This window comes from Terrapene carolina, unplaced genomic scaffold, assembly GCF_002925995.2.
Source record: "Terrapene carolina triunguis isolate 2854851 unplaced genomic scaffold, T_m_triunguis-2.0 Scaffold131, whole genome shotgun sequence".
Taxonomy (NCBI): Eukaryota; Metazoa; Chordata; order Testudines; family Emydidae; genus Terrapene; species Terrapene triunguis.
Window position 1 is genome coordinate 11,334,501 of NW_020664482.1, and position 18,966 is coordinate 11,353,466.

Genomic DNA, 18,966 nt, shown 5'->3' on the forward strand with positions numbered 1-18,966 from the left:
GTGGCTGAAGGGTTCACGGTGCAGGAGGGGGCTCAGGGTGGAGCAGAGGGTTGGGGTGTGGGCGGATGAGGGCTCAGGCTAAGGGCTTTGGGGTGTGGGAGGGGCTCAGGGCTAGGGCAGAGGGTTGGGGTGCGGGGCTGAGAGGTTCACGGTGCAGGACGGGGCTCAGGGTGGAGCAGAGGGTTGGGGTGCAGGGGTGAGGGGTTCACAGTGCAGCACGAGGCTCAGGGCTGGGACAGAGGATTAGGGTGTGGGGGGTGAGGGCTCTGGTGCAGGCTCTGGGGTGGGGTGGGGCTGTGGCTGAGGAGTTTGGGGTGCAGGCAGGCTGCCCCAGGGCTGGGGTCAGAGAAGAGGACTCCACAGTCCCCCCAGCCCTCTCCCCGCCCCGGCAGCAATGAGCTCCGTGGGAGGGGGCCCTCTCACCCCCCCAACAGCACACTCACCCGGCACTGGCACTGCATGTGCTCCTAAGGGCCGGGCCCCTCTCAGGTCCAGGAAGCCCCCTCGCTTCCCCTGTGGTGGGTGCTGGTGGGGGGCGAGGGGCTGCCATCACGTGTGCGCCTCTTCCCCTCCTTCCTCCGCAGGCGGCGGCACAGTCGCCGCCTCAGCCTGCCACCAGCGCCGCTCCCTTTTGTAGCCGGCAGCAGCCAGTGAGGGAGCGCAGAGCGGCAGGGCAGCCGCCCGTTGCCCAGGGCACAGGCAGGGACGCTCCGGGAGAGGCGCGCGGGCCAGGGGAGAGCCCCGGCCCCGAACATTGGTGGAGCTGGGCCCCCGGGCCCTGGATTTGCTGGAGCACGGGCACCACGGGCCCATATAACTCGCCGCCCCTGAGTACAAGTGCATAGGGTTCCTCCTATCGAGTGGAGACAGAATCTCCTGATCTGGCTTCCCTTGAAACACATGGGAGCTTTCACTGTCTTCAGTGCTGGCACAGCATAGTGGAGTTTCAAAGCACTGTACAAAAGTCCATAAACTATTGTCATCAACACTTTATACACGAGGAAACTGAAGCATAGAAAGGCGCGAGTGACATGCCCAAGGTCACATAATGAGTTAGTGGCAGACATGGCAACAGATCCCAAATCTCCTGACTCCTGGACTCCTGCTCACTCCTGACAAATGAAGGTACATTCTGAGAGCCAGATCCTCAGCAAGCTAGTTGAGGATAATTGTCGAATTTACACGATTGGAGGATTGAACTTGTATTTGTATATTATTTGTGTGATTTATGCAAGTGTCTCTCATCATTATGCTTCATTGAGGTTTATTTTTATTTTCTGCTCCCCTCCCCCCCATTTTCTATTAATTGATTCTGGAGCCTGGTGTGAAAAACTCTACTGTGCTACTGGGGCTGTATCACAATTCGTAGGAGTTGTCTTATGTAAGCAAAGGCAATAACAGTGGAGCCAGTGCAGTGCAAGGGGCTATTGTTTTCAGAGGAACGGAGCACAAAGAAGAACAATGATTTGCTTCTGCAGAAGGGATTAAATTAAACAATTGCAAATCTAATAAAACTGGAAGGAAGCATGACATGACAAGGAGGAATCGCTGGGACTGCTCTTATGAGGAAGGTGAGTGGGACTTGCCCTGAAGGAAAACTGAAATCCACTTTTATTAACTGTGACCAAAGAGAGCCATACAAATCCAGGGGTCAGGCAAGTATGAATTTTGTGTGTAAATTCAGAGCTGAGATGTGAAACCGATCTATAAAAATGAGCCACAAGAAATCCTCTGATTTAGGGGGAACGGGAGTTATTTGAACACTGTGAAGTCTCCCAGGAGATGTATTCTCACTGGAGCGGTATTAATATGCATAAATGCAGTACACATGCACATACGCTGTACAGGCAAACAGATAGTTTAACACATGCAGACCACAGGCATGAAAGTCCTTTATTAAAAGAACGGGGGGAAATTCTGACTTATCCGGCACATAAGCAGAGCAGCAAATAGCACGCAAACCATTTCTGCTGAACAGCCCATGGCGAAAGACAGCTGCCCCTGTCCTGGTTCCCCTGAAAACATGCCCAGAGATTGCTCCTCAGATCCTCCACAGCAGCAGCAAATGGGGTTTGGCCAAGGGGACAAGACACTTTCTTCCCATATGTAGGGTGACCAGACGTCCCGTCTCCTGCCCCCCATCAGTACTCGCAGTTCCTGCTGCTGGCCGGATCCCTGCTCGCCAACCACCCGCCCACCGGCGGTGAAAACAATGGCTGACGATGTGGGTTGGTGTGCAAGTCTGGTGGCTGAGCGAAGCTGCAGTGTGTGGTGCCAGGCCGCTCCCCCTGCTGGTCTGTCACCACAGCTCTCTGCGTGCTGGCTCTTGGCCAGCAGGGCCCCACCCGCCGTCCCGTTTCTAGCTGGCGCTGGCTGCACGCTGCGAGCTGTGGTGGCTGGTGAGTGTGGGCAGGTGCCAGGCGGCAGCCGGTTACGTGTCACCTCTGCTGCCCATCAATCTGCCCTTTACGTGCTCCCCCTCTCGCTCTCCTCTCCCTGCTTTGCCCCTTCTTCCCCCACCAGCCCCACTGTTCCTCCATATCCCCTCCAGCAGGGTGCATCCCGCTCCCAGCGCTGTGCGGAGAACCAGCCCCTGGTCGGAGCGCTCAGCTCACCAACAGCCTGGCCGGCAGGCTCCTTCCTTCCCCCACTGCCTCTGGCTGGGCTGGTGCCCTGGGAAAGCCCAAGGCCCTCCGGCCCGAGGCGCTGGCCAGGAGGAGCCGAGCCCTGCATTTGCCAAAGACCTGCACAGCGCTGGCACGGGGGAGCCTCTCCACCCCCCAGCTAGCTCTGGAGTGGTGGGGGGAAGCCATTTCTAGCCTGTTCGCACCCCGACCCTGCAGGCTCCACAGCGGCCCCCCGGGCAGGGGCTTAGCACCCTCTTCACCTGACCCCCCCACCGCCCTGGGCCCTGCCCACAGGGAGTGCGGGGCTGCTCCATCCCCTAAGCACCCTCCCCCTGCAGTCAGGTTCCCTGGGCCCTGGTGCACAAATGCATCCTTAGGGCTTAACCCCTTCCTGCCCGCGCTGTAGCTGGAGGCGGCTGCTGCGTTATGTCGGTGGCCAGCAGCAGCCTGGAGGTGTTAGCTGCCTTTTAACAAATTAGTAACGAAAGAAAAAAGCTAACCTTGTGTGAATCACATCATCATCATCGCTGCTGAGCAGTTCATCACTGGATGATGAATATTCTGCTACTGTGGAGATCAAGTTGGCACCGTCTTTCCCTTTGGCGAAGAAGGCTGGACTCTGAATGAAGAAAACTCAATTGCATTTTCCCATTTGAGAATCCACTACAAAACCACAGGAGCAAGCAGCCATCTTATTCCATTTCTAGTTTATAAATAGTTACTGCAACTTTTAACTAAAACCCTTTATTAGGCAGATAACACTTCTGCACTACCCAACACTGGAGCTAGGTAGTACACAAAGAAGAATGAGCTAAATCAAAATGACTGAATTACTCTAGTAACGGCGTGTGGTTAATTTTAACCAAGCTGTTAATTTTACGCTCAAACATCTAACCACAATGTAGCAGGGTGAATGTTCACTAGTAGCATAAGCACCTTTCATCCAATCTTGGCTCTTTAAAAATGTTACTTTTGAATTTTGGGGCCAAGGTTAGGTTTAATCTCAATGATATTTAAGGGATGGGCTTTAATATCTGTGTAGAAAATGCTTGTATGGAGAGGTATTATGCACAGGAAAAACAAACCTCTCACTTTCATTTTATATGCACATCCCCCCCAGGCTGTTTGGGGAGAGATTGGGCTTCAAAGAGCCTCGGTCCAGCTGCGTACTTGGGCCAGTGGGTAAATGCCATAATTTAGCCCCAAACTGGAGCCTTTGGCCTCTACTGAGTCTGCTAACGTGGACACTTGGTGCTAATTGTGATGGTGGTTTTGATAATGTGGTTACAAGTCTACTGGGAAATGAAGTGAGACCCTCATTTATCTACCAACGATACTTCTATGGCTCCCATTACTGCAGTACCTGAGCCTCACACAATCTTTAATGTATTTGTCCTCAGACACCCCTATGAGATAGGGAAGTGCTACTATCCCCCTTCGTAAGGATGGGAAGCTGAGACACAGAGTGACTGTGACACTTGCCCAAGGTCATACAAGGATGCAAACCTGGTTCTCTGGTGTCCCAGGCTTTTGCCCTAAGCACTGGGCCATCCTTCCTCTCCACCAAACCTGTCTTACACAGACCACCGAACAGCTAGCTGACGTTGGCTGCTACGGTCTTGCTCTAGATTTGACCCGGTCTCTGGCTATGCATTCCTCCAAGCCATCTAGGGCCTTCCCTGCAACTTTTAAAATACCAAACATTCCATGTATGATCTCTTGCTCAGGGCATGCTAGCTCCGGTTAACTGAACCGATGGACAAAACACCCAACTTTACAAGGCTGAACTAATAAAAAAAAGCAAGAAACAGAGGTCACACTTTATATTAAAGGCACATTTATATACAGCGCCTGAAGGGTTAATACATTATTAAGCGTGTTACAGCCATAAGTGGTAGGTGATCAGAGGGTTATAAGGACAGCGGTAGATTGTGCTACAGTGGGTTATACGCTCTGCCTATGAATAGCCTGTTGACTTGTTGGACTCTATAACCATTAGTTAACCATTAATTAAAACGTCGATTAAATATTTATACTGTTTATACATGTACCCTTACTAGAAAGTGTGACCAAAACCAAAACAATGTCAGCAGTAAAAGAACCTACTGAAAACTGAGCAGGGTGAGGAGCATTTTCAGACTTCTTACACTGCTGCGGGTGGTTCTGCGACAGCGGGCTCTCTGCCTTGGACGATCCTTGATTCCCCAAAAGGAGAGTTGTAGAGAGAGACATTAAACATGTGGCACATACAACACATACACTGGACAATCCTTCAACACGTGCATAGGCCTCCTTTGCTCGCATTGTATCGTTTTCTCTTTTATGGAAAGGGAAGCCTTCCTTTGATTGTTCAGGGTGAGCCCCCCCGCAGCCCTGCATGGCTATGGAAGTCCCAAACACAGCTAATATTGATGCATTTCTGCTGCCTAGGGTGAGGCCAGCAGAGCCAATTGGCTCACACAAGCGCTGTGTACCTTGGAAAAGCAGCAGCTCTGTGAATGAGAAGAGTGGGGAAAGTGGACATGCCAGGGTTGGGGCCAACAGGTCGGCGTAACCCTTTTAAACAGCTCATCACATTAGTGGTTCCTCGGCGCATTCCACAGCAGTGGGTGCTGCCCAGCTGTGCTCCACTGATTGCAGGCCAAAGCAGAGGATGGAAACCCTGAGCCCCAAACCACACGTGCACGTTTTCCTGAGCACTTCAAATAATGGTTGAGCAGAAACATCATAGAGGGCCCAATCCTGTAAACCAGAATTCGGGTAAGTACTCATGTGAACAATCCCACTAATGTCAATGGCTCTGCTCCCATGAGTAAAGGGGAGTCAAGCCCCACATTTTTAAGAATATCTTATGACATTTTGCCACTGTCCAAAATGCAGATCTCTCCTCTCTCTCCGAATTCAGTCCCCTGTGCAAGCCAAGGTATGTTCACACTGAAAGCGCAGGTGCGATTGTCGCATGGGTAGGCATACCTGTGCTAGATTTCCCCTCGCTAGCACGGGTAATCATAGCAGCGTGGTGGCACGGGCTAGCATCCGAACTACAAACCTGCTGGGGAGGCTGGGTACGTCTCAGGCACCTAGCCTGCCCTGAAGCCTGTGCCGCCACGACTTCCGTCCAAGCTCGATTAAAGCTGGCGTGGGTATGCCTCCCTGTGCTCCAATCACACCTTCACTTGCAGGGTAGACATAGCCATAGAAGTCAGAGTTAGGGTGTGTAAAACTGCACTGCTCCCTCTGCTAAAAGCAGAGATTTCCCCCTCCTTGGCTGGTGCAGGAAGAGCCCCCCCCCTTGGAAAGTCACTGTTCAGGTCTTGCTTCTCTTTATTCTTTGGCAGTAATAAGCCATGTCAGCACTTCTCCTGGCACAGATTCCTGGCTTAGCTGTGCTGTCTAACACATTGTGTATGTGTGTGTGTGTGTGTGGGGGGGGGGGAAGTAGCCAAGGCTCCTCCCTTTCCCCACCCATGCCTGGCTACTTCCCAAGCAGCTACATAGGAAGGGCAGAATTGTCCAGGATCGCTGCTGTCCTTCTCCACATATGGACTAATGATGCAACTGGCCCATGAAAGGAAGTACGTGGGCACCTTATTACCACTTACTCCTCTGCACCGGCATGCAAGGCAGCTCACAACTCAGCTCCTTGCTTATTAACTTTCTACATGACCTGTCCCATTGCTATCAGCGGGACTACTTGCCGAGGAAGGCATTGCTCAGTGACAGTAAGGATGGCTAAATCTGGCCCATACAGATTAGGACTCAATAATCCAGGCAGTTATTGGTGTATTTACATAACTTTATTATAATCACTATATGGATTTAAGCGTTTTCTAAATCTGTTTTGATTCAGAACTCATTACTAGTCACTCAGTGTTTAAAGCAACTAGGCTGCTATATTAGTTTAAATGTATTTATAGCCCTTAAAGATCTAATTCACTGTTCCTTTGGATTTGAGAAAATAAAACTTTTTCCTGAATACCACATATCTAGCTGTAATTCAATTACACTTAAGAACCCAAGGAAACAGTTTAAACAACTGGGGAGCTTTTCTATTCTTTCCATGGCCGGTGAGGTTTTCATTTCCCCTTACCAGAACAGCACAGGCATTACATATCAGACAGAGACGGTAAAGCAGAGTTGGGTTGCTGCATGATTGCTTATTGCTAAACTATTACTTAAACGTAAAATGACAGAAAAGAAAAAGAAAAACAAGGTCGAATCATTTGAAAGCGTGGTTTGGATTTTTCTTGAAGCAAAATTTCCTACATCTTATGACAATTTAAAGCAAAGTTTGCTTGAATGTGTGACTGCAATAAATATGCAATTCGGCCTTCATTTGTCAAGTGTTTGTAAATTAACATGAACATCACTTTAAAAATAAAATTTTCTTTAAATTCCATATTATTATGAACTGTATTTCTAAGACCATGGTATCAGCCTTAAAACCGATGGAAACAATTTTCCCCGCGTTAGTAGTCATTTACATAGTGCAAAGTGGGTGTCAAATGCTACCATTTTGCAGAGAGCTACACAAACAGTGGTCAGCTAGGCTTAATATATGTAACTAGTACATATATGATAAGAATTATAATATCCTGGGACCAACACGTCTACAACAACACATGAAATTATAATACATTTAGGAGTAACTAGAGAGGAATAAGGCTGTCTACTTCCCCTTCAGTGCCCCTGCCTGCTGGTGCTTCAAGCCACATATTTAAGAGGAATCTGAGTTTGTACTGCCACGCATTTGCACGAACTAGCATAACCCAAGCGAGCTATGCAGGTCTTCATTCACAAGTAGTGATGCAAAGCTTAGAACCCACCACACATTTTGGTTACTCTACATGTGGTTGTCTCCATCTAATAATTTGCTTTCGGCCCTCTTTAAAAGTTTCACTATAGTTTTCAATAAATTATAATCTACCAAAGGAATGTTTCATAAGATGCTGAATGGGGAATCTCACGTCTTTCCCAGCCAAAACAATAATGGAGTGCAGAAATGTTAATGCATAACAGCTGCTAAACTGTATCATCTCATTAGCTAGCAATCAAATAAAGTAGTAAAGGTCATGAAGAAAAACTCCGGTGAGTTACCCTTAGTATAGCGTTAGGCCAACGTACCCATAACACCAGATCTACCGACTTTCAACAGTACTAGTGAATAAAAAGACATTGATTTTGTTTTTCACCTCCTTATTGAGACAGTTTATTACATTTTCCATCTGGGAACACGCTCACAGTCAGTTTTGCACTCAAAAAAGGAACTGTTTCTATTTTAACTCCGTGCTTGCAACACAGACCATACAATCCAGAAAGCAATCCAAATCATGTCACTAAAAGCCACGCAGTGAACACAAATATAGATTTGTATGCAAGATTTTGACATCTTGGACTCAACATGTACCAGATTTCAAGGCATAGGAACATTACACATTTTGATTGATAAATCATTGACCTAAGATTCACCTGAGGTTGATCTTTTGCTGAGATGAGATCCCATCTCCCATTGCCTGCTGCCAGGAGAGCTGCTGCTGCTGCTTAGTTTCAAAGCATGTCCCCCCGGGGATGACTGCTGCAGGTTACTAAACACAAAGACAAAAATCATATCAGAATATTTTGCATTTCTGTTCCTGGGCCTCAGAGCACTTACAGACGTTACTGAATCAGCCTCAGAACACCCCCCCCCGGGAGGTAGGTATTATTACCTCCATTTGCAAACAGAGAACTGAATACACAGGAAGATAAAGGACTTGCCTAGGGTCAAAATGAAGACTGTGGAATTCCTGACTCCAAACACTGTGATTTAACTACTAGCCCATGTCTCCTTTTTGCATTGCATCCTATAATTCTTAAAGAGAGCACACTTAGTAATGAAGCTATTGGCAGAAACACCACAAGTCACGGCTAAATTGCATATATGCAGAGTCGGAGACAGAAACTAGGAGCATCAGTGCCAAAACCCACCGACCTCTACCCCCTGCCCACAGTGTGACACACGTAGGTCTGATTCTCCATTAGCCTGCTCCCATGAAGTCATTTACACCAGTGCCAAGTGGGTGCTAGCAAAGCTGCACTGAAGGGTTTTACACCCACTTTTGCGCTGGTGTGAACGATGGCACCATATGCAGGGCAATGGAGAGTCAGGCGCACTGAGTTGTATTCATTGTGCTCAAACTACTGGACCAAATGAGAGTACTCACAGCATTCAGCATCATGCCCTGCATATGAATTTGCAGGATCAGGCCCTTACATATTATCAGTGCAGTGAGGGACTGATAATATGATGAGATTAAAATTATGCTGACGCAAAAAGAGAAGCAGAGCCACAAGCAGGTTTTATCTGCGTTCAAAATCACACATGTAAACTGTTAAGAGGAGAAATGTGAGTGGGTTTAGAAGCTTCTTTAAGGTTCAAGGTCAGAAAATTTGGCTGGGTACTTTGTGGGCAAGTTGGCTCAGAAGAGGGAATAATTGTAACTGCCATTAAATGAAGTATGAACCGACGTTGACAGTGGAGTTCCTGAAGTTATGGCTTTGATTTTAATGAGCTGGCTTCAGTTTTCCTGTTGATAATAAATCAACATTCGTTTAAGCACAAAACACAGAGGAGCTTACCTGGAAGGACATCTCTGATGGCCAAGATGATCCCTGCTGTAAAATTTAGAGGTTGTTCTTTCTGGAACCTTAAAGATTTAACCAAATGTTTCAGTTCACTACTCTGATATCATATACTCAGTTAATAATCCCAATGTAGGCCCTGCATAAATACAAGACAGACTAAAACACATACAAGAAAAATGCTCCAGTGGGACATTCTGGGAATGTGTCTTTTTCTTGGAAACGACATTATGGTCGGGTCAGTTTTTGTAGTGAATGGGGGAAATACAGTTCTGGTCACATAAATGTTGTTCCTGTGCAGGGACAACCAGCTTACAGGATGAATTACCTTAAATTGCTACAAAAAACATCCACCCACCCACCCAGGAGGCAGGAGAACATATATATGCAAATATCCAGCACTTGTACATAGGGGTTTTGGCTAAAAAAGGAACAACAAATCCTTTTAATGATGTGAACTAATAATCTAGCTCTGTAGTGTAACTAGATTCTTCAAAGCTGGGGCGGGAGGTTGGGGGGGCAGGGAGGAAAGAAACCTAAATAGTTGGTCTTGCTAAGTAAGTACACCTCTATCCCGATATAATGCGACCCGATATAACATGAATTCGGATATAACGCGGTAAAGCAGCGCTCCGGGAGGGCGGGGCTGCGCACTCTGGCGGATCAAAGCAAGTTCGATATAACGCGGTTTCACCTATAACGCGGTAAGATTTTTTGGCTCCCGAGGATACCGTTATATCGGGGTAGAGGTATATCTATAGATATATTACATGTACTGACATACATAGCACTCACTCAGTTAGACCAGATATTATTATATTTACCCAAATCCATGTTTTTACATTATCCTTTCCAGATTAGCAAGATCTCTTCAGCCCCATAACCAATGTTGAACTCCTGGGCAATTTTACTAATATCCGATCAGTCTATTCTAACCCATGTGTAAAGATGCAGTAAAAAGAAGGGAGTGACAGAATTACAGGGTGAAATCCTGGCTTCACTGAAGTCAGTGGGAGTTTTGCCAAGATTTTACACATAACCCCTTCATCAGCGTGTTGGGTTTAATCTGCAATAGCCATTCCTAGCAGCTGTAAATGAACTGTAGATTAAGAAATGGATAGTGAGATGGGGGGGAAAAAACAGCAGGTTTCAGATCTGCATCAAGGGGAGAATTAATCTGTCATGTGCCCATCAGTGTGGTATCAAGGCACATGTGTAAGTTCTGGTCGTGTGTATGGGGGTAAAGGACCTTATTCAATGCTTAATGAAGCAAGTCAATGGAATGAATCCCACTGACTTCAGTGGAGCTGAATTAGGCACTATTAATAACGTCCAGCTGAAAGGTATACCCCTTCAGTTTCCAGTACCTTTGGAGGCTGCTCTTCATTTTGACAAACGCTCCAGAATACATCATCCTGTCCTGGGCTCGTTGGTGTTATCACCATGTCTGACAGTGAACTGCTGTGGTATACGTCTCTACTGGTCCGGAGGTTTTCACTCTTCAAACAAATGAAGTTTATGTCAAACACTATCCCCCAGCCAGTAGAATCACTCTACAAACACTACCACCACCACACTATTGGTCTAGCCAGGTATTTGGCAAAGCAGACATATTGCATTAAATAAGGACCACTGGCACATGAATACAGTCTTATTTATCTTTATCATTGTAAAGGAACTTATTTATTTTCAGGATGTGGTGTACCAAGATTTCATGATAATGGGTACCATAAAATATATTGCCAGTACAAAATTCTTATATTTCACATTCATCCTCAAAAAAAAAAAAAACCCATAAAAGCTAATATTTCATTAGTAGTACATGGCCAACTGCTTAACTGGATGGTATAAAACATACGTTGCAAATCAAACAGATTTTGAAATGAATATTTCATGCAAGAATTAATTTCAAGTATGCATGTTGCATATAAAGCAATCAAATACTCCTATTTTCAGAGTTAAATATTGCAGACATGTTTCCCAAAATGTAACTAACAGTTTTTTCCCCAAGAGCTGTACAAATTAAAGACGAGACCAAGCCATGAATCAGATTTGAAACAAAAATTTCACCAGCGCTCAGGGAGAATCAAATCAAGGGGTGCCAATTTGGGCACATGTCTGTTTAAAAAAGCTCCCTGGTAAAAGCAGGTTGTTGTATTTGACCAGCAGCTGTCCTGAACTGGCAAGAAAATATTCTTGCCTATGCTCTTCATTCTCAATGGAAGAATGTTTAAAAACTTTAAAACTCAAACTTTCAGAAGAATCAAATACTCAGAATTTGCTACTTAGGGTTTCTGGCTAAGAAAAAAAGATCCTTTTGAGTTCTATAAAAACAATTAATCTAGCTCCGCAGTGTAACTAGACTCATCCATGGGGTGAAAGAAGCCAAAAAAGTCAACTGTGATGATTGTCTCTGAAAAGAGCAAGCTTCTTGGATTCAAGAAAAGAATAAGGGAGACTATCTGGCACTGATGTTGTGTGAGCTGGGTCCATCCAGAGGAATTTCTATGTAGCAATCCATTTGGTGTTGTTAGTAATATCAGAGAGATGCCTGCAGCTATAATCTCTCATGCTGTTATCCTGTCAGATCTCACATGCTAAGCATGGCAGGAGCTCTCCAGAGAACATCTAGGTTCTGCAGGAAGTGCTATTAGTTATTCATTAGTTGACATTCTTCCCTCTGATTCAGGATTGAAGCAATGCCCAAGCATGCTAACATCTTGCTGCCTCCTTTCAAGGTACCTCCTTTCAAAAGCACCATAAAACCAGGATCACTTCCAGTCCTTAAAGATACCATTGCAATTTTTTATAAGAATAAAGGTGCTAAACCTGTATCCTAACCAAATTACATGTTGCCTCTTAAAATCCCACTATGAATTCAGTGGGAATTTCTTGTCCCAAACTGCTACAGTGTGTTGCTATGCTCAGTTAAACAGCTGCTGTGGTTCATTCCAGAGGTAGCTGCAGTTCAATGATGAGTGAAGTTTCTTCACACATTTTTTCTATACAATACCTCATAGTGGTATTTTACTGACTAATTAACTGAAGTCTGTACAAAATTTTAAAATGCTCAGTAGAAAGATACTATAAACAGAGGTGATTATTATTTACTTAATATTTCCTTAATTTTCAAGGAGCAATACTGTAATTTATATAAAAAATACAAGTAAAACAAATAACTAAGATCTAGGCACAGAATTTCAGTAACATAACGTATTATGATTCTGAAGTCTTTATAACCCAACCTGGACTAATTACTTTATGGGAACAATAGGTCCTCATTAAGATTCCTTAACAAAGTATAAAAGGAACAAAGTATAAAAGAAAAGTAAGCAAATCCCAGTTTATACTTTACAGGCTTGGATAGGAAAACCAGATGCAGGACACAGTTTTATCTATTTCATCTGCTTAGAGATTCAAGGTGCTTTATCTCAGTTTTGGGGGGATAAGTTAGGTTGACTCTCTTTAAATAGCTTTATCAGCAGTTAGAACATCTAATGATCTATTTTTCCAGCTTGTGTCCTTTCATTTTGACCAAAATAACTTTTTTGCCCACCATGATTGCCACTAACAATAGTTTTTATTTAACCAAAATTATTTGTGGCTGCAAGTTGTTCCCTAAACTGGTGTAACCTGGGGATAGGTATGGGTTTTATAACCAGTATGTTATCAATACACAGGAACATTTTTCTCCATCTTCTCCTAGGCCCTCATGCAACAAAGTACTTAAGTATGTGCCTAAATTTAAGCATGCGAGCAGTTCTGTTGACGTCAAGGGGACTACTCCTGTGCTTAAAATTAGGCACATGCCTAACTGCTTTGCTGAATCAGGGTCCCAGTGACTGGACAAATCCAACCATGTGCTCTAAGGGTGAAATCTACTCCTGTGCAGATAGCCAGCCCAAGGCTAACATAGCATTCAGGTCCCACTTATGAACAATGAGTGAAAGTCTGGCCCCTCTGAAGTCTAAGGGAGTTTTGCCACTGACTTATATGGAGCCAGAATTACACCCTATAAATCAAAAGCAGTGGCACCCTGGGGTATTGGTGATAAATCGGAATCCATCATCCTGTGACGTCTTCTGCAAACCAGAACCTAACAGAGCTTAAGTAGGACTTGTCCTGGCTCTGTGTACAACGGTGGATGTCACACTAAGCCCTATAGCTAATATTGCATCTCCTTGCGCTTGTCCGAACGAATCGTTTTTACAGGGAAAAGCTCTGTTGATGATTTTGAATTAAATAGAGCTCAGTCTCCTACTGTTTTTATTATAAGCAAAAGTGAGGGCATCCCATCCACTCCTAACCCCTGAGGTTTCCCTGTGGGTTTCAGAAAGATGCCCTGGGACCAAAGAATGGATCCTAACTGAGTTGAGGTAACGGGCTCTTTGCTGCATGTGAATTATGACAGAAGAGGATATAACACTCAGCAGTAAGGCCATCCTTGTTTGAAAAAGATTCCAGAGGGGGAATACAAGACACCCTGGATTGCTTTGTGAGGACAGCCCTAATAACATTTTGGCATGCATCCACAGGCGTTCCTAGATACTATCCACATCTTGTCATAGGATGGCATAAAGAAGGGGATTTTTTAAAATTACTGGTATCTTTGTTGCAGAGCTTGGATCAATTCATGATTTAATGCACAGCTGATTATTTTAATATAGCCAGCTTTCTGGTTCTAATTTGGCAAAAAAGTAGGACATTAATAGTGTTCTATAAATTTTAATGTATACAACTGAGAAAATATGTCCAACAAATCCTTACAGGTGCCAATGAAAACTGAGTTCATCACAGATTTGTGCGCTAAATTTTTCCATTAACCCAGCTGTGGGAAACAGCGAGAGGGGAAATACGTGATTTTTTAAAAATAAGTCTCAGGCACCACGTTATTCTGAAGATTACCCAGAATGCATCACAGATAATCATGGGGCTTGATTCACCACAGCTTTGCACCTTATCATATGCAAAGTGAGTGAAGAGTGGGTGGAAAATGTAACCATTAGGATGTGGTAATGTTTTACACCAACATTGCATGGGTGTTCAGGACTACACAAAGTGCAAGGCACTTCCAAATCAGGCTCTCTGTGTCTTAGTGGTTGTGATGAGATTTCTTTTTTAATCATTCGTATATAGGTTAAGCAAACCATTAAGTGTCACTTGATCTTACAGAGTCTGAACTATGACAACATACAGCCCCTACTCTGACTTTTCAAAGCCTGGATAGTGGTACTTCAACACACACATCTGGGATTAATTCAGTTTTCGTATTAGTTTTACAGTTTACTTTTAAGTCAATGGTATTATATTTTGAGAAACAAATGAACTTTACCCCTCTATACTTAGTTTTACCAGTCTATGTCTCTGAGTCTTGTATGCTGCAGATGACTGACTGGTCTCTGAGCCATCTTTTACCATAAGCACACGTGGCAAGAATGCATTGGTTCATTCCACCTTGCCCCAAAATGCTAAGTTATAGTGTGTATGATTCACAAAAGGAATGAAAACACAAAACTCTTTTCTTCTTGAGACTAATGGCAAAACTAAAAGTTTTTGATGTAAGAGAAGGATTCTTACACAGTATGTTTCCAAACATGCTTTTTGGAAACCATGTGTAGATATAATTTCTGCCTTTGATACAGGAATCTTTAAGCCAACTTCCAGTTTTAGGACAGTTACGTTAGTATACAAAGTCTAATAGCAGAGATTTGGGCAACTCACATGGGGCAGAAGCTGTAAGGATAGGAGTAAAAAATAAGTATATGGATGAGTGTCATGAGAACAAGGAAGGAAAAATCAAAAGGATCATGAAAAAGTTACAGCAATGGTTCCCGGCCAAGCAAAGTGAAGTAGAGTGTGGAATACAGCCTGAGAGGTGAGGGGAAAGAGGATGAATTGTGCCTAAGCTGGTCTCACACTTTAAGAAAATAACCGCACACACACACAAACACAAAAGAGATACCTCTCCAGAGGCGGCTGTATTAGTTCAGGAAAGCTGGGGCCTGAGGCAGGAACAGCAGATGACAGCAACAGCAACAGAAAACAAGAAGGGTGTGGTCCACATCTTAATTTGAGAAGTTGTTCAGTGTTATGACGGTGAAAAAATTATTCTGGAAATTGTGAAACCCTCTACAGTAGTGGAAAGTGGCAGCTTCTTGGTGTCCTTTGGGATGCTGTTTAGAACTGGGGTCCTGGGAAGAACCTGTATGCATGTGTGGTGTCCCAGTGAATGGACCTATACGAACTATCCTCTAGGTGTGAAGGTGTAAGCCTCAGTGGAGATAGCTGGTGTCCCACTTGGCTTGCTGGAGATTTTAGGGGATTTATAAGGCTTCTAGGTCAAATCCCCTACTTCTTCCAGGGTGAAGCAAATCTTCGGCCAATGAGGGAAGAACACAGAGAAAACTCAGCAAGAGGAACTCCACAGATCTTCCAGGCGCCACACGGGAGCAAAATCTGACCCTACATTGATAACTATTCCTCATTCCACCTCCGTGTGCTTTCAGAATATTTCACCAGGTTGGCAACAATTTCGCCAGTGTCAAGGCCTTCAGGGACTCTCCGCCTTTTTCACTTGTTCTGTAAAGTGTCATGTACCTTTCTGGTGCTATATAAATAATACAGAATAAATTCCTTCCATAGGAAATAAAACAGCATAGTTGGTTCAGGCTTTTTGTGACACATGTAAGAGTGACATCAGAGACTCTGTGCAGTCAAGCATCAACATATCTGAAATTAGCTGTTATCTAGCCCTAATCTGCAATGTAATGCAATGTAGCCCTAATCTGCATATAATCCCATTTATAATTCATCAGGAAAGGATGTATCAACAAATTCTTAGGGCTAGATTGTCACAGCCCTTAGTCAGCTGTGCCAGGGGGGTCAGAGGGAGGAAGGCCTCTATTACCTCCTCTGCTGAGACTGCAATTGACTTAAGTGAGGCCATGATTTCGCTCCATGTTTTACATACTGCTTATGGAATAATGATACTTTACCTGCGCTAGCACTGCTCTTTGCAAAGCTGGGGTGCAAGGACTAGAACTACTGCCAGAACCTAGTCTAGTATGTGGCGTGGCTTCGTGTCCAAGAACTGCTGCCCAGTTGAGATGAGTCTGCATCCCATCATTTTTCTTCTTTCTGTCCTCGGCCTGAAAACAAGAAATAAAAATCACACACACACCGCAGATAACAGCCTCAGTCCTGCCTTCAGATCCCTGTGGGTGCACTCTGATGTCTGTGCAGAGCCACTTTGACGGGACTCCGTGTGGGTGTAAGCTCTGCCCACGTAGATCCAAGTGAAGGATCGATACCTACACATTCTCCCTAATTTGAACCTCACCTTTTGCATGAAACTTCCAATCTGCAGTAAAACTCGCTGCAGCATGATACTGCCAAGTAAAAGTCTCATCTGTGAGATGCTTGGATTGCAATTTGTTTTGTTTCATGCCACCCAATGTATTATTAGTTGAGATTCCGTAGGAGGAGGGGGACCTTTCCTTATGTCATTCAACAGGATTTAAAAATCTACATTGAATTCCCCCCCCCCTTTTTTTTTTTTTTTTTTTTTTTTCAATGTGTGGTCTGCTGCACCCATTCCTTCTCCTCCTGGTATACAGTCACCTGACCCAACAAAGCAGACATTACTACAGGTGGTTTTCTGCATTAAAATACGTTATAGCATTTTATATAGTTTGGAATGTTAACCACACCACGTAAACTGGCAGATGAAAATGCCCTAAACTGTACAAAGATGCTTTCATTTCCAAAGGCCCTGCTCACTACAAAATTGCTTTCCCACAGTTTTGATCCTACAGCTCTTTCTGGTTTTACTCAACAGGACTAATTCCAGTTCTTTAGTGTAAACCTTGCGCCTTTCTTCTGATTTAGAAGGATAGGAACAGTTTTACAGAGCTACCCAGAGATTAATGCTAAATCATTCCTAGCTATTTTATGTCCAGATATTTTATTTTATTAGGTAGGTTTTTTTAATGCACCTATCACTGTATCTGGGTACTTATGCCTATGTTAGGAAGGGCATTAACACTGTTGGGAGCATATTCTAGGAACATGCTGATGACTGGTGATGGAGAATGATTCCCAATAGTCTCACAGATCTGTATTGGAAAAAGGACTTCATTAAAACAAACAAACTTCCAAAGTATACCAAGAACTTCAGGTGAAATTCTGGCCCCACTGATGTCAATGGCATCACTCCCATTGATTGCAGTGGGGCCAGGTTTTCATCCTTTGTATCCTCTATCAATAAAAGACAAGTCCCCCCCCACCCCCAGTCACTAGCAAGAAAAAAAGAAAATATTAAAGTACTTTGGACTGTGATGGGTTGCCCCCCTTTAAGGTGCCACCTGATGTACTGGGATACCACTGAGCCCACCTGTTCCACCAGCCTGGGCCTTCTTTACCCTGTCTAGCTGAGCCAGGCTCTTAAGCCTTCTCTAGCAGACACACAGGCAGGGCTACACCCAGCTGCAGAACGACATAGACACCGAGATCAGCTCTGGGAAGACTCAGCTTAAGGGACTTGCCCCAGCACTCGGGTGCCCACCTCCCTTGGAGTGCAGACCCAAAGGTATATTGTCTTGTGCTGTAATTTAGCCACAACCATTAACTGATTCTAAGTCATCCCTTTTTATAGCTACGCGAATGAATTCTCAAGAGTAGCTTCCGTGGTCATAAAGAACAAATTTTTTTAGTTCTCTCTACTCAGCTGTAGAGCCAGTGAGGGTTGGGCATGAGTGTATGTCAACAGTCATTTAACTAAAAGTACTAATGAACCTAACAAATTCGATTTCTGCAGAAAAAGCTCTGGAAGAGGGAGTAACCTCTGTCAGTATCCACGTTTTTTGTAGTGCAGAAGTTAGCACCTCTTTGGATAATAAAGCAGGCGGAAGTTCGATACAACTGATAAGTTCAATGAGACCTAATTTTTAGAGATGGTCAAAACATTTTGAATTTTTTTAAATGACGACAAACAAAAGTAGAACTGAAAAGCAATTGGCTTTTTTCCAAAATCTGACAAAAAAAAAATATTTTACCAGCTCCACTGATTTTTATTTAGCTGGGAGATCCTGCAATTCTTTTCCAACATGTTTTCAGAAAAATAGTGATGTACAGATATGATTAAATATAACCTATTGTCAAAAATAGAATAAATAAATGGCTGCAGTGTGGTACAGTGAACACAAGAGACAATTAGTACTTGTGAAGAAATAGCATATTTATCTGATTCCCCTTATCTTTTTTCCCCAGTGATGCATATTTCCGGATGAGTCCAGCTATGTACAACTGGTAATGTCAGGATTCAATATTTAGCTTAAAATTTAACAGTAACCATATGAACTAAATTCTACAATACATTTTATTCAAATACAAAGAGGTCATTTATGGAATACATGCCAAAAAGAGATGAATATTTGAGTTGACATTTTGCTGTAGGTTTTTCCCTTGGCTATCACAAACAGAAAGTTAAATAGGCTCAACAGAGATGCATTTCTTCCCCCACCCCCCAGAAAGTTTAGCAGAAGCACAACATTTTTATTGACCCCTGTAGGTATGTATTTAGTAAATAGCTCGCTTCTCTCTTTGTGGGCCCAACCTGCTGACACAGCCTTGGCTAGGTTTCCAAAACAAACATTGACTTCCAAAAGAGCTAATTCAGATTTCACTACATTATTTATTTACTTACTTAATGCAATAAACC

The 18,966-nt window shown here is 44.1% G+C and overlaps 1 protein-coding gene across 1 annotated transcript in view; it reads right to left on the bottom strand.

Annotated features, from left to right (window-relative positions):
* NRK (Nik related kinase) overlaps window positions 1–18,966 on the bottom strand; it is a 122,797-nt gene that overhangs the window by 29,697 nt on the left and 74,134 nt on the right. Inside the window, exons 15-20 of the mRNA XM_026652996.2 lie at window positions 16,244–16,396; window positions 10,616–10,747; window positions 9,246–9,313; window positions 8,097–8,212; window positions 4,734–4,822; window positions 3,128–3,246 (exon numbers count right to left, since the gene is read on the bottom strand). Of these exons, the coding sequence (XP_026508781.1) occupies window positions 3,128–3,246; window positions 4,734–4,822; window positions 8,097–8,212; window positions 9,246–9,313; window positions 10,616–10,747; window positions 16,244–16,396 (677 nt within the window). The remainder of the gene's footprint in view (window positions 1–3,127; window positions 3,247–4,733; window positions 4,823–8,096; window positions 8,213–9,245; window positions 9,314–10,615; window positions 10,748–16,243; window positions 16,397–18,966) is intronic.